Source organism: Wyeomyia smithii, chromosome 3 (assembly GCF_029784165.1).
Source record: "Wyeomyia smithii strain HCP4-BCI-WySm-NY-G18 chromosome 3, ASM2978416v1, whole genome shotgun sequence".
Taxonomy (NCBI): Eukaryota; Metazoa; Arthropoda; class Insecta; order Diptera; family Culicidae; genus Wyeomyia; species Wyeomyia smithii.
The window spans coordinates 117,089,631-117,102,807 of NC_073696.1; the positions used below are offsets into that span (position 1 = coordinate 117,089,631).

The 13,177-nt window shown below is 46.7% G+C and overlaps 1 protein-coding gene across 2 annotated transcripts in view; it reads right to left on the minus strand.

Annotated features, from left to right (window-relative positions):
* The window catches only part of LOC129730339 (protein Gawky-like), a 33,079-nt gene that overhangs the window by 9,790 nt on the left and 10,112 nt on the right, over positions 1–13,177 (minus strand). The window contains exons 9-10 of one of the 2 annotated variants that reach the window (XM_055689616.1): positions 315–627; positions 53–245 (exon numbers count right to left, since the gene is read on the minus strand). In XM_055689616.1, the coding sequence (XP_055545591.1) occupies positions 139–245; positions 315–627 (420 nt within the window). In that variant the 3' untranslated portion in view covers positions 53–138. Of the gene's footprint in view, positions 1–52; positions 252–314; positions 628–13,177 lie in introns of both variants that reach the window. The other variant, XM_055689615.1, reaches the window with a different exon arrangement.

The following is a 13,177-nucleotide window of genomic DNA, read 5'->3' on the forward strand; positions in this document are numbered from 1 at the left end:
TTTCATCTATCAGTACAAATATATCAACCGATTGTCATAATGTTGCACTTACCTCTTTATCCTATAAATTTTGCTCACTTTGATCGCTTATTCTCTATGAACGTTTATGTGTTTTTGTATCTTTTCGTTTGGCTTAGTTCAGTGCAGACTTAGCAAGCTGTCGATTAAAAATGAGTTTTTGGGCGATGTAGGGCCAAACAGGCCAGATCCTGCACCAGTGCTAGGCCAAGCAGAATTCCAAGCATCTGCACCTACACAAAAGAGATAACATTATGATGAAAACAGCTCCGACGTGTTGAACGAAAGAAAATAACCTGGATTGCGCACGGATTGCGATTGAGCAGCGGCACTCAACCTCCAATTTTGTCCCCCAGACCCTCCTGTCATACCATTAGAGCCATTTGGAGGGCCCAGATGCTGAAGAATATTCTGAACATCGCTTTCGGTAGTGGTTTCGGCACAAATTGTAGTATTTCCCAGCATGCAATTATTGAGCGCTAATTGAGCCTTGTTTGCTTCTTCACGTGATGAGTATTTACAAAGGGCAATGCCATGATTGAGATACACGTGAAATGCGAGCAATGGACCGTGCTGCATGCATAGCGTACGTAGCGTGGATCCGTCAATCTGGAGATAAAACATTTTCTATAATTCGATGTCCTCTAACATTATATCGAATACGATTTTGTAGCGATATCACACCGTTTCTGCAACTGAACTGCAACAAACATATCCGGCCTATTTCGTGATTAGGGCAAAAGTAGAAAAATAAACAAGGCAACGATTCGCGCTTATCTAGAAATAGTCCGGATATAAACGTTACCACACTTATGCCGAGTTTGTTTTTGCGACGGTGCTACACCGAAACTAGACTCAGCTGTCATTTTCTTCGTACGGTATTTGACATCATGTTTTTGTTGTTGTTTTTAAACTACAATCTGCTGCTTTCGGGTGTAGCCCGGTGTTACATTTGTGTTGTAGCTATGATTATCAGCTCGTCATGGCAAAGTCATCAATTGAAATATAATTTGATATGAGTAGTATTGACCGAACGTGCAACCCAACAAGTGACGCTGAATCGTAACACCCAATTACGCCGCATGGGCACTAGCTTGCATATAAAACCGACCAACAAATTAAATCAATCGCCTTCCGCCGCGCGAGAACACGCACACGAATAAACAGCCAGCCAGACAGAATTAGCAGAAGAGCCTTACATTCAGCAAGTGGAGTTGCCATCAGACCATCCCAGGAGAAGGTGCGTTCTGCGTCAGTGGCAGACAGTGGGAAAAACTTGTGCGACGCTTGGATCAACTCGGGGAAAAGAAGGCGATTAATCTGGTGATATTCGTACGAGCGATAGCGAGGCCGCCATTGCGAACTGGTGGATCTCGTGGCAGGGAATTGCAACTAAAACCAATTCGGAAAGCGCACAGAGAACGCAATCAGCACCCCTTGGACTCGCGAAGCGTCGGTGGTCCCAGGATTCGTGCGCGAAAAGCGTGGCCAGTTTGGGGACGGATAACACGCGCCATCATTAGCTTCGCACATGTGCTTTGACGCACTGGAAACACCTTTAGACTGCACCGAAGGCAAGACGGAATCTGCTGTCCAACTAGAGCGCAATCTTACAAGCGAGAAAGCCTTCGTTCGCGAAGGCTTTTTTTTCTGCTTGTACATTTAATTCACAGTGCTGAACTCGTCGACACAGAACTGGTGCGGTTCTAGGAACCACCGCTTGGCAGAAGATCGCCTAGCGAGTCTGAGAGACACGCTGGTCTGAGTGAACGGGAACGGAAGCTACGGAGATCGCATCGGGTCGCGGATTCAGCGATCGTGAACACCGTTCTTCAATTAAGCCGGAAGCGGAAGGCTCAGTGGCAGATAGCACAACCGCTCGAAAGGCTCGAGGGCGAAGGAGAACCTTGCAACGGTGTCCACTGCGGCACCCTGGGAATTGCGTGCGCAGCTATACTCGGGGTCTGGTAGCCACGGTACCGTGAGTAATATGAATAAGTAGTATAGGGAACTGTAGGAGCTAGAATACACCGCATGTAACGAATATTTATGTAAGACTCTGTAATCGAAAAATTGGGCAACATGAAAGGTTAATACTACACTCATTGTCGTACTTCATTCGTTTTTGGGCATTTCGATCTGCTAGTCGGACGCGTGTAGGGTCTTCGCTTTCACACCCACACTCGAAACCGAAACATTGGCGCCCAACTGAATAATCCACTATAACTACCGTAAGCAACATTTTTATTTTTAAGTTTTTGGTTTGTGCGTTTCCAGTTATTGAAGCTATAAGTTTTCAGCCTCGCGCAATACTTGAAAATGGACTACACACATTTAACTGATGATGAAATTAATTATGAACTGGTTTTGCGCCACGTAGTGAACTTAGGGCCAACTACACACAGGGGAAAAGTTATTCGCCTTAAGGCTCTAATTCAAGAGGAAATGTTAACGGACAGGAAGCCTACCAGCTCAGAACATGTCATGAGTGCTCAAGCCAACATCCATGAATGCCAAGCACAGCTTGAGGCACTCCACATATCAGTAGAAGAAGCCTGCGACAGGGACAACGCTAACGATTTATCGTGCCTTCAGTCGCGTCTTAGTCATTATAGAAATCGACTTAATTTGATCAATCCCCCGGATGATCTGCAACAAGCACACACACAGGTGCTGATGCAAATGAACATTATGTTCAACAAGGTTGTGGGTAAGCTTAAATTTTCTGTCAATGGTGTGCAATCAAGTGAGTCCACAGCGAACCATCAAAGCAACCCAACCGGGGTAGGGCGAAGATCAGTAAATAGTGAGGAGGAAGGAGCAGTGGGTGGAAGTAACAGCCAAGTAGAGCTGGAGCACAGCAATCATCAAGAGGATACATCTCCACCACCTTGGCAGCCAAGACTTCTGTCGTTTTCTGGAGGCCGAGGTCGAGGTCTACTGTTGTCAAACCCACGGCAAGAACTGGATAGCGCAATTAATGCCCGGCGATCTTTGGCATTCCCTCCCAGGTATGGAACACCACCCCCAGCATACGAGAACAACGTAGATGAAGACAGAGAGAGGCGGCAAAGAGAGATACAAGCGCAGGAACAGCAAACGAGAAGATTAAGAGAGCAAGCAAGAATCAGTTTAGAGCAAATGGAACAAGATATGGAAGCACGGGCAAGAGAGGCAGAACGGGAAGCGCAGATTAGGCAAGCGGGAGAACGAGAAGAGCGGGCGAGGCAGGACTACCACAGAATAAGAGATGATCTGTTAAATCGTCTTCTTCAACACGAACGAGCACAGCCAGCACGAGACGGGAGAAGGGCACTGAAGGCAGTTCACAACTGGCCCTTTAAATTCCGTGGCGAAAAGGACACGACGTCACTCAATGTATTCCTCGATTGGGTGGAAAGCTTCGCAAGGTCGGAAGGTATGAACGACGACACATTGCTACTGTCGATCAAACATTTATTGCAAGAGGATGCGTTGAATTGGTACGCGCGGGCTACCTCGCAGCGGTTGCTGAGAACATGCGACGCCTTCAAGCGGGAAATAAGGAAGGAGTTCTTGCCAAGCGAATATTCCCAGATTCTGCGTCTAGAGGCCAGTTTCAGATTCCAAGGCACAAATGAAGCATTCGCAAAGTTCTACCGAGATATCTCAGCACTTTTTCGATTTGTAGAACCTGCAATTTCCGAAGAAGATAAGTGCTTTATCGTGAAGAAAAATATGAACGCTGATTACGCAGCGATCCTAACAGCCGCGAGACCACGAACACTGCAAGATAGCAAGAAGCTGCAAGAAGATAGTGGAGGTCTGTACTAGCTACGACGAGACCAGGATGCTTTTAAACCGACAACGTAGAATTCCAGCGCCACACAGTTCGCTTCTGGAGCCAAACTTTGCAACGCCAGCCCCTAGCAACCGGCCGCCGCTACCACCAACGCAGACGGTGCATCGTTTCAATAGGGTTAACGCGATGGAGATGGATGCGTATAGGGAAGAAGCCTCTACGTCGCAAATGGAACATCAATTATCAGCAGAGGTAGATGAAGGCGGATGGCAGCACAAGATTGGGGAGCTCATGGAACAGGTTCGAGAAGAAAAACTGGCGAGCGGAAGCAGCACATGGTCAGCGGCAGAACAGATTCAACCGACCCGGGGAAGATAATAGACACCAAGAACGGCAACAAGGCAGTTGTACATCAGCGTTTCCTATACAGCAACAGCAGCAGCCGCCACCAATTCAGCAACAAATAGCTCGACAACATGAACCACAAGCTAATCGTAGTCAGTATTGGAGTCAGGCGTCAGACGAGCAACTATTAGAAACCGGAAGAAACAACCCGCAGCAGCAGGGAGGCCGTTCTACGCAAGAGGAACAACAGCAACAAAGAACAACAAGCCAGCGCATAACCATGGTTTGCTGGACTTGCGACGAAGAAGGGCACGGATTTATGGACTGTCCGAAACCGCAGGCAGTATTATTCTGCTATCGTTGTGGCAGAAAAGGCTACTCTGCGCAGTTGCTTCACTTGCCTAACAGATTCGGTAAACTACTCGGCGGGGAACGGGCAATAAAGGGGAGCAGCTCTTCGCAAACTTTCGACGACCTCTTGGACATTCCAACCTTCAAGAACATAGACTCTATAATCATTAATCCTGGAAGCGACAACCGTCCGCACGCTGTTATATCAATATTAGGTAAAGAGATCACCGCCTTGTTGGACAGTGGCGCAACCTGCTCCTTGCTGGGAGGAAAACAGGTGCATTTAGCAGATGAATAAAGATTGCAGAAGAAGAGCGTAAACGGCGGAATAAAAACAACGGACGGAACACAACACCACATCACCGAGTTTGTCTCTCTCCCCATCGTTTACAATAACCACAACGAAATATTACCGGTTCTTCTAGTTCCATCGATTCCAGATTGCGTAATCATGGGAATGGATTTTTGGGGAAAGTTCGGGGTGAACCCGATCTGCTGTTCGGTCGAGGCACAAGACAACGAAGCAGCTAGCGACGACCAAGACATGAAAGAGCTTTCACTGGACAAGAAGAAGCAATTAGAGAAAACGGTGGCGAAATTCCCTCGAGCAGAGGATGGCATCTAGGGCGAACAAAAATGTATGAACATCGTATCGAGATTGGAGATGTGCAACCACGGAAGCAACGGCATTACTCCATGTCGCCATATGTCTTGAAAAAAGTCAACCGGGAGACAGACCGCATGTTAGCCTTAGACGTCATAGAGCAGCGGTTCTCAACCTTTTTTTGTTCGCGTACCCCTTGGCGATATTTTTCATATCGATTGTACCCCCTGGCTTGGAATGTTTTCGCAGAGTGGGAGAGAGTAGTGATAGATCATGTTGCGTTAGTCTTGTTTAGGTTTCAAATTAATCTATGGTTCGGTTGATTGCTACAGTAATGTTCTAAGAGCAAGATTGAAAAACAAATGAAGTATTTTAGAGAAAAATTGCTTTGTCCGCCATTACTGATTTTTCTTTCGCGTACCCCCTGAAGGCTTTCGAGTACCCCCAGGGGTACGCGTACCCCAGGTTGAGAACCGCTGTCATAGAGGAAGCGCGATTTTCTCCATGGAATAATCCCCTAGTAGCGGTGAAAATGAAGACGGGCCAATATCGGGTATGCTTGGACGCCCGGCATCTTAACTCTATAATGGTGAATGAGGGCTACCCGATTCCGCAAATAGCTTCGATAACAAACAACTTGCGCAGCAGCAATTATATTTCTTCGATTGACCTGAAGGACGCGTTCTGGCAACTACCGCTCCATCCAGCATCAAGGCCACTAACAGCATCCAGAGTTCCATCCAGAGGCCACTTCCAGTTCAAAGTGGTACCGTTTGGCCTCTGCACGGCCAGCCAAGCGCTAGCGAGACTCATGACCCGCCTGTTCGCCGATCTGGAGCCAAGAGTATTCCATTATCTAGACGACATTATAATTTGCTCGGAAACCTTCGAAGAGCACATCGCGATGCTGGAGGAGGTAGCATATCGGCTGCGGCAAGCAAACTTCACGATATCGTCGGAGAAGTCGCTGTTCTGCAGGAAGAGCATGATATACCTCGGCTATGTCATCGACGAACAAGGGTGGAGAGTTGACGAAGGAAAAATTGAAGCAATTGCGCAGTTTCTAACGACAACGACAAGGAAGGAAGTTCAGCGATTCATTGGTGTCTGCAATTGGTACCGGCGCTTCATCGTAGGATTCTCGCAGATTGCAGCGCCGCTAACGGATCTAACTCGTGTGAAGACGAAGTTTAGATGGACAGCAGCAGCGGAAGAAGCGTTTCTCAAGTTGAAGGCGGCTCTGGTGTCCGCTCCCGTACTGATCATGCCGGACTATGATAAACCTTTCTCAGTGGCGAGTGACGCCAGCGACCTAGCGATAGGGGCGGTCCTGACACAAGAGATAGATGGAGAGGAGCATCCGATATGCTACTTCTCACAAAAACTCTCGGCGTCAGAGAGAAAATACTCAGTTACCGAGCGGGAGTGCCTTGCGGTGATCCGAGCTATTGAGCATTTTCGAGGGTACATCGAAGGGACTCGCTTTACTGTTCACTGTGACCACGCCGCACTCAGCTATCTACGATCCATGAAAAACCCCACGGCCCTGATGTGCCGCTGGCTCCTGCGTTTGAATGCATTCGATTTCGAATTAAATATAGGAAGGGAACCTCCAACGTGGTACCTGATGCGTTATCGAGGATCGTGGCGACGCTTGTGTTCAGCGTGAAAAGCTCGTCTGATCTGTGGTATAAAGCAATGATGGAGAAGGTGGAGACGAATGGCGACAACTTTCCTGATTTTCGTGTAGTGAAGGAGGAGCTCTACAAGAACTGCAAGTGCAAGGACGAAATTGGCGTCGTAACCCATCGCTGGAAGAAGGTGGTCCCACGTGAAGAACGCGCAGAAGTAATCGCACGTTTCCACAACTCACCATCCGCCGCACACCTAGGATTCTACAAAACATGGCGGAAGTTGCAGTCCTATTATTATTGGCCACGTATGCAGCAGGACATCAGAGACTTCGTAAAGGGTTGTACGACGTGCAAAGCATGCAAGGCTCCGGGAACCAGATTGATGCCACAGATGGGAAATCTCGAACCAGCGAAGCTACCCTGGGAAATGATATCTGTCGACTTCGTCGGACCTCTAACACGCTCTAAGAGAGGAAACACGGTCCTACTGGTAATAGTGGATTGGGTCAGCAAGTACGTACTTGTCAAGCCCATGCGCACAGCGGACTCGAAGAAAATGGTAGAATTCCTGGAAGAGGAAGTGTGCCTAAAGTTTACCCGGCCTCGGCTCATACTCTCCGACAACGGAAAGCAGTTCGAATCGTTACTGTTCAAGTCCTGGCTGGCACGGCACAACATCGGTCACATAAAGACAGCGTATTACTGCCCACAGGTCAATAACGCAGAGCGGGTCAACCGTGTTGTGGTCACCTGCATTCGTGCGTTGTTAGACGGAGACCATCGGGAATGGGATGAGAACTTAGCAGCTATCACCGCAGCGATCAACTCCGCCAAGCATGAAGCTACCGGAATCAGTCCGCACGAGGCGAACTTTGGTAGGAACCTGCTACTTCACACGGATTTATGCACACAGCAAGACTTAAACACGCCAGAAGACCCGAAGGGGGCGCAGAATCTGAGGTTGTCGACAATACGGCGCATTCACGAATTTGTGTTACAGAGGATACGGAACAACCACGAGAAAACCAAGCAGCGATACAATCTCCGTACCCGTCAGGTAGACTTCAAGATTGGCGACATCGTTTGGAGACGAACCTTCACACAATCGTCCAAGGCAGACCAGTAAATAAAAAACTTGACCACAAGTTCGTTCCAGCGTTAGTGAAACAAATTTTGGGAAAAAACGTCTACCTTTTGGAGGATGTCACTGACGGCAAACAAGGCCGCTATCATGCCAAAGACATCAAGGCGGACTAAGAACCGATCAACCAGCTAAGTCCGCAGGTATAACCTGCCAACAACGAGCTATAGGCTAACAAATAATCATCAAGCGGGAAAAAGACAGTCCAATCAAGTGTGATGAGCAACAACTGTAATAAACTACCTCTCCACTTCGATTGAGAAACGTTTAGACCAATGACACAATACTCCTTCAACAAGCTATGTCCGCAGTCAAGTGCCAACTACGTAGGAAAACCTCACACCGTTAATACCTAATACCGTTAGCCGATCGAGATAAATCGAGCACAACATCAAGAATTCAGCCAAATAGAATCAACCACCACTCACTGATTTCATCAGGTGGATCCAAATTTTCAAATGCGCTTCTAAACGGCTAGAACCTTCTGAGGGTCGGCGTGAAACAAGCATCCAAAAGCAACGCGAATCGGGGCGCGGTAAAACCCCACTTTGGGCTCACGTCGATTAAGTCGCGGCAATGCAACTTTTCTCAGAACCGCACAAACCATTAAAAACAAACTTAGTTCGTTGTAAAAATGTAAATTGTACCATTTATGCTTAATTTTCGTTTTGTGTGCGATTGCGCCTATCATAATCATATTATAGGCTAGAATCCACTTTAATGTTCGCCGTAACTACACGGATTCATGAAAGCTTGAACAGGATTTTGATCAGAGACTATTTGAGAGGTCTTAGTACTTCTGCCAGAACATGCTGGCTAATTAGGTCATTTGAGATAAAGGATATCGCGCAATTAAGGGGGATTAGGATTTGGCAAGTAGCTGTGACTTGCGCATATATTATGTAATGTTTTCGATCAGTCGATTTTAAAATTTGAGGTCTGCTCAAGAGATGTAAGCTGACCGACTTGTCTCTGATCATTATTCCGAGGAATGAGTTTTTTGATTTTTTTATGAATCGTTGATCACCGATTCATAAAAAATTCTTTCGCTTCGGTAGGTTTATGTTACATTTGTGTTGTAGCTATGATTAGCAGCTCGTCTGACAAAGTCATCAACTGAAATATAATTTGATATGAGTAGTATTGACCGAACGTGCAACCCAACAAGTGACGCTGAATCGTAACACCCAATTACGCCGCATGGGCACTAGCTTGCATATAAAACCGACCAACAAATTAAATTGCCGATCGCCTTCCGCCGCGCGAGAACACGCACACGAATAAACAGCCAGCCAGACAGAATTAGCAGAAGAGCCTTACATTCAGCAAGTGGAGTTGCCATCAGACCATCCCAGGAGAAGGTGCGTTCTGCGTCAGTGGCAGACAGTGGGAAAAACTCGTGCGACGCTTGGATCAACTCGGGGAAAAGAAGGCGATTAATCTGGTGATACTGGCAGCACTGTTACCGCTCGCGGACAAGTTGTTTTGATCCAATTTTATTCCGTCGATTTCTCGTGTTATTTGGTGTTTTATTCATCGTGTTCTTTATTTATGCGTGCTTTTATATGTAAATATCGTGGATATAGTGAAATTCGTTACAAATTATAGTCCAAAGTACGTGAATTCATGTGGTGTTTTTTCCCGCTATCTGACCACTGTGTTTGTTTACATCGCTGATCTCGCCGCGTCCATCGCATACATTTTTGCCGTCTATTTGCTTACGTTTGCCGGAGCAATATTTTGGACGATTTGCGTACCGGGCTTATCTTAAAAATGGAGAAAAATTGCTCGAAATGTGACAACGGAATCATCGGCATCGAACATGTAGTCTGTCGTGGATTCTGTGGCGGTGTTTTTCATATGGGATGCACTGGAGTGTCTCGTGCGCTATTAGGATACTTCACTTCCCATCGTAACAACCTGTACTGGCTATGTGATAAGTGCGTTGAATTGTTCGAAAACTCTCACTTTCGTTCAATTGCAACAAAACCAAACGATACTGCTCCACTTGATTCAGTTACCAAAGCTATCAGTGAGCTGCGGGCCGAAATTAAGCAATTGGCATCCAGCACCATCAATGTCGCAACGCCAATGGCACCAAAAATATGGCCCTCGCTTGAATCTGCGCGCCCGCCCAAAAGACGAAGAGTACAAGCGGCCGCGCCTCCCGATGTCGGTCAATGTTTTTACGGGTTTAAGGAACCGGATCAAGCCGTTATATCAGTACCAACCTACGTAGAACCGATCAAATTCTGGCTCTATATATCGCGTATCCGACCCGATGTGACAAAAGAGTCTGTATTAGAAATGGTAAAGGCTAACCTAAATCTCACTGAAGACCCAGACATATTCAAACTAGTGCCGAAAGGAAGAGATGAATCAACTTTAACATTTATCTCTTTTAAAATTGGATTGGGTCCCGCATTCAAAGCTACGGCACTCGACCGTTCTACATGGCCGGAAGGTATTATGTTTCGTGAGTTTTTAGATTATGGCAGCCAAAAATTTCCCAGACCGTTACCGACGAGCATCATCCCAGGAACAGTTATTCCGTCGATCACCACACAGTCAATATCAGCCCCAACAGCAACACCCACCACATCAAACCCATTTTAAACGTGACGTTCCCGGGACGCAATTCCAACCGCATTATGGAAGCCCCCAGGCCACCCGAATCAGTCGTGCCTTTTGCTGAGCCCGTTCATCCGAGTCGTCCCGGTCCTGATAGGGAAGGGGAGGGGGTCTTCCAACTGCAATTATCAGGCAAGTACTCTCAAACACCGGCTAATACTCTGCCTGATGTATGTTCGCCTTACAGTGCTACGCTTACTAACTCCAATGCGGAATGTGCCGCTGCGATTCCTGCTGAGACATCAAATAGGTAAACTACCACTGAACCCGACAATCAGCGTACCACGCGCTCATCCAGCAATAGTGCTTCCGACAATATCGCATCGTCAAGGCATCGCTTTTTGACCATCTACTACCAGAACGTTAGGGGCCTGCGCACAAAAACGTCTGAGTTGAAGCTAGGATTGTCAAACTGTGAATACGACGTGGTAATACTCACCGAAACATGGCTTCGGTCCGACATAAGCGATTCGGAACTAACATCAGATTACTCGCTCTTTCGATGTGATCGCAATGAATCTACAAGCACCCTTACGAGAGGCGGTGGTGTGCTTATTGCAGTTAAATCTACACTACGCTGTACCGAGATTTTGCTAACCGACTGTAGCCAGCTCGAGCAAGTGGCTGTGTGTATAAAGCTACCAGACCGTTCTCTGCACATCTTCGGTATCTACCTACGACCGAATTCTGACACAACACTATATTGCTCCCACACAGCCGCCGTTCAGTCTGTTTGCGATGAATCGTCAGCAAGCGATATCGTTTTAATTCTCGGTGATTACAATCTTCCCCAGCTTCAATGGAATTTTGATGATGATATCAATGGATGCATAACAGTTAACGCCTCTAGCGAGCAAGAACTCGCTTTTTGTGAATCCATTTCTACATGCGGGTTGGTGCAATTGAATTCTTTTTCGAACACGAATGGTAGAACACTCGATCTAGCATTCACGAGTTCCCCGGTCGATTTTGAAATTTCGCCACCCGTGCTTCCGATCTTACCAATCGACCTTCACCATCCACCGTTTGAGTTGCAAGTTGATGTGCGTAGTTCGACGCATGTTGAACTCGGAAACAGCCAGCCAGATTTACTCGATTTTGACTTTAGGAGCTGTGACTTCAGCTCTCTTAATGCTGAATTTTCAACTGTTAACTGGGTACAGCTGATTGAAGGTCTAACTGTCGACAACGCTGTTCTTTCGTTCTACGACAAGCTGTTCGAAATACTCAATTCGAAGGTGTCACGGCGTCGTCGCGCTGTTCGTGGAGCCATTAGGAAACCATGGTGGAATGCCGAGCTCAGAATATGCGCAACAAATTGCGCAAGGCGCGGAAACGATTTTTTCTTAATAAATCCAATGAGCACCGTGAATTACTTCGCCTTGCAGAAACAGCCTATAAGGAACTAGTTACGACATGCTATCGAGCCTATTTAAATAAACTACAGTCGAACCTGAAGCATAATCCTACTGAGTTTTGGAAATTCGTTAAAGAGCAAAAAGCTAGTAATCTCGTGCCGGACGGTGTGTTTTACGGAGAAGCCACTGCCAACACACACGAAGAAGCCGCAAATCTTTTTTCGTGCTTCTTTGAAAGCGTGTTTAACACTGTGCCGCCCCAGCTCCATCCTAATTGTTTTCAGCACGTACTTTCCCACGACATTCGTCTACCGTTTTTCAATTTCTCTCGTGAGGATGTATTCATAGCGCTTACTAAGCTTGATGAATCGAAAGGGGCTATCACTGATGGATTAGCTCCTATAGTATTGAAAAAGTGCGCCGAGTCGCTAGTTGGTCCGGTAACATTGTTGTTTAATCGATCGCTGGATGAACAAACTTTCCCGACTTTATGGAAGACGGCCAAAATGATACCCGTTCACAAATCAGGGAGCACACGAAAAGTTGAAAACTACCGCGGAATATCTATTCTCTGCTGTCTAGGGAAGCTTCTGGAATCTCTGATGCATGAGGTCATGCTATCCGCAGTTAAATCGATAATATCGAACAATCAGCACGGTTTCGTCCCGCGTCGCTCTAAAACAACTAACTTGCTATGTTACACCAGCGTATTATTTCGGGAAATTGAATGTCGAAATCAAGTGGACTCGGTATACATCGACTTCTCAAAAGCATTCGATACCGTTCCGCACACCTTCGCAATTGAGAAGCTGAGGCATATGGGCTTCCCCGATTGGATATCCGACTAGTTAATGTCGTACTTGACCGGTAGAAGCGCATTCGTCCAGGTGAACTCTACACGCTCTAGAAAGTTCGACATCCCGTCTGGAGTTCCACAGGGTAGTGTACTGGGACCGCTGATTTTCGTGCTTTTCATTAACGACTTGTGTCAACGAATTTCTTCTGCAAAGCTGCTTTTCGCCGATGACCTGAAAATTTTCCGAATAATTAAGTCCATGTTGGATTGTATTTGCTTGCAAAAAGACATCGATATACTTTCACGTTGGTGCAAAGAGAACGGGATGCGTGTGAACATCAACAAATGCAAGGTGATCACTTTCAGTCGCTGTCATAATTTGATTAGTCATCAGTACAACATCGACACAACTCCACTGGACCGTGTGCAGTCTGTCCGTGACTTGGGCGTCATTATCGATTCTAAGCTCCGCTTCAACCAACACATCTCCGCCATTACCGCTAAAGCTTTTTCGATCC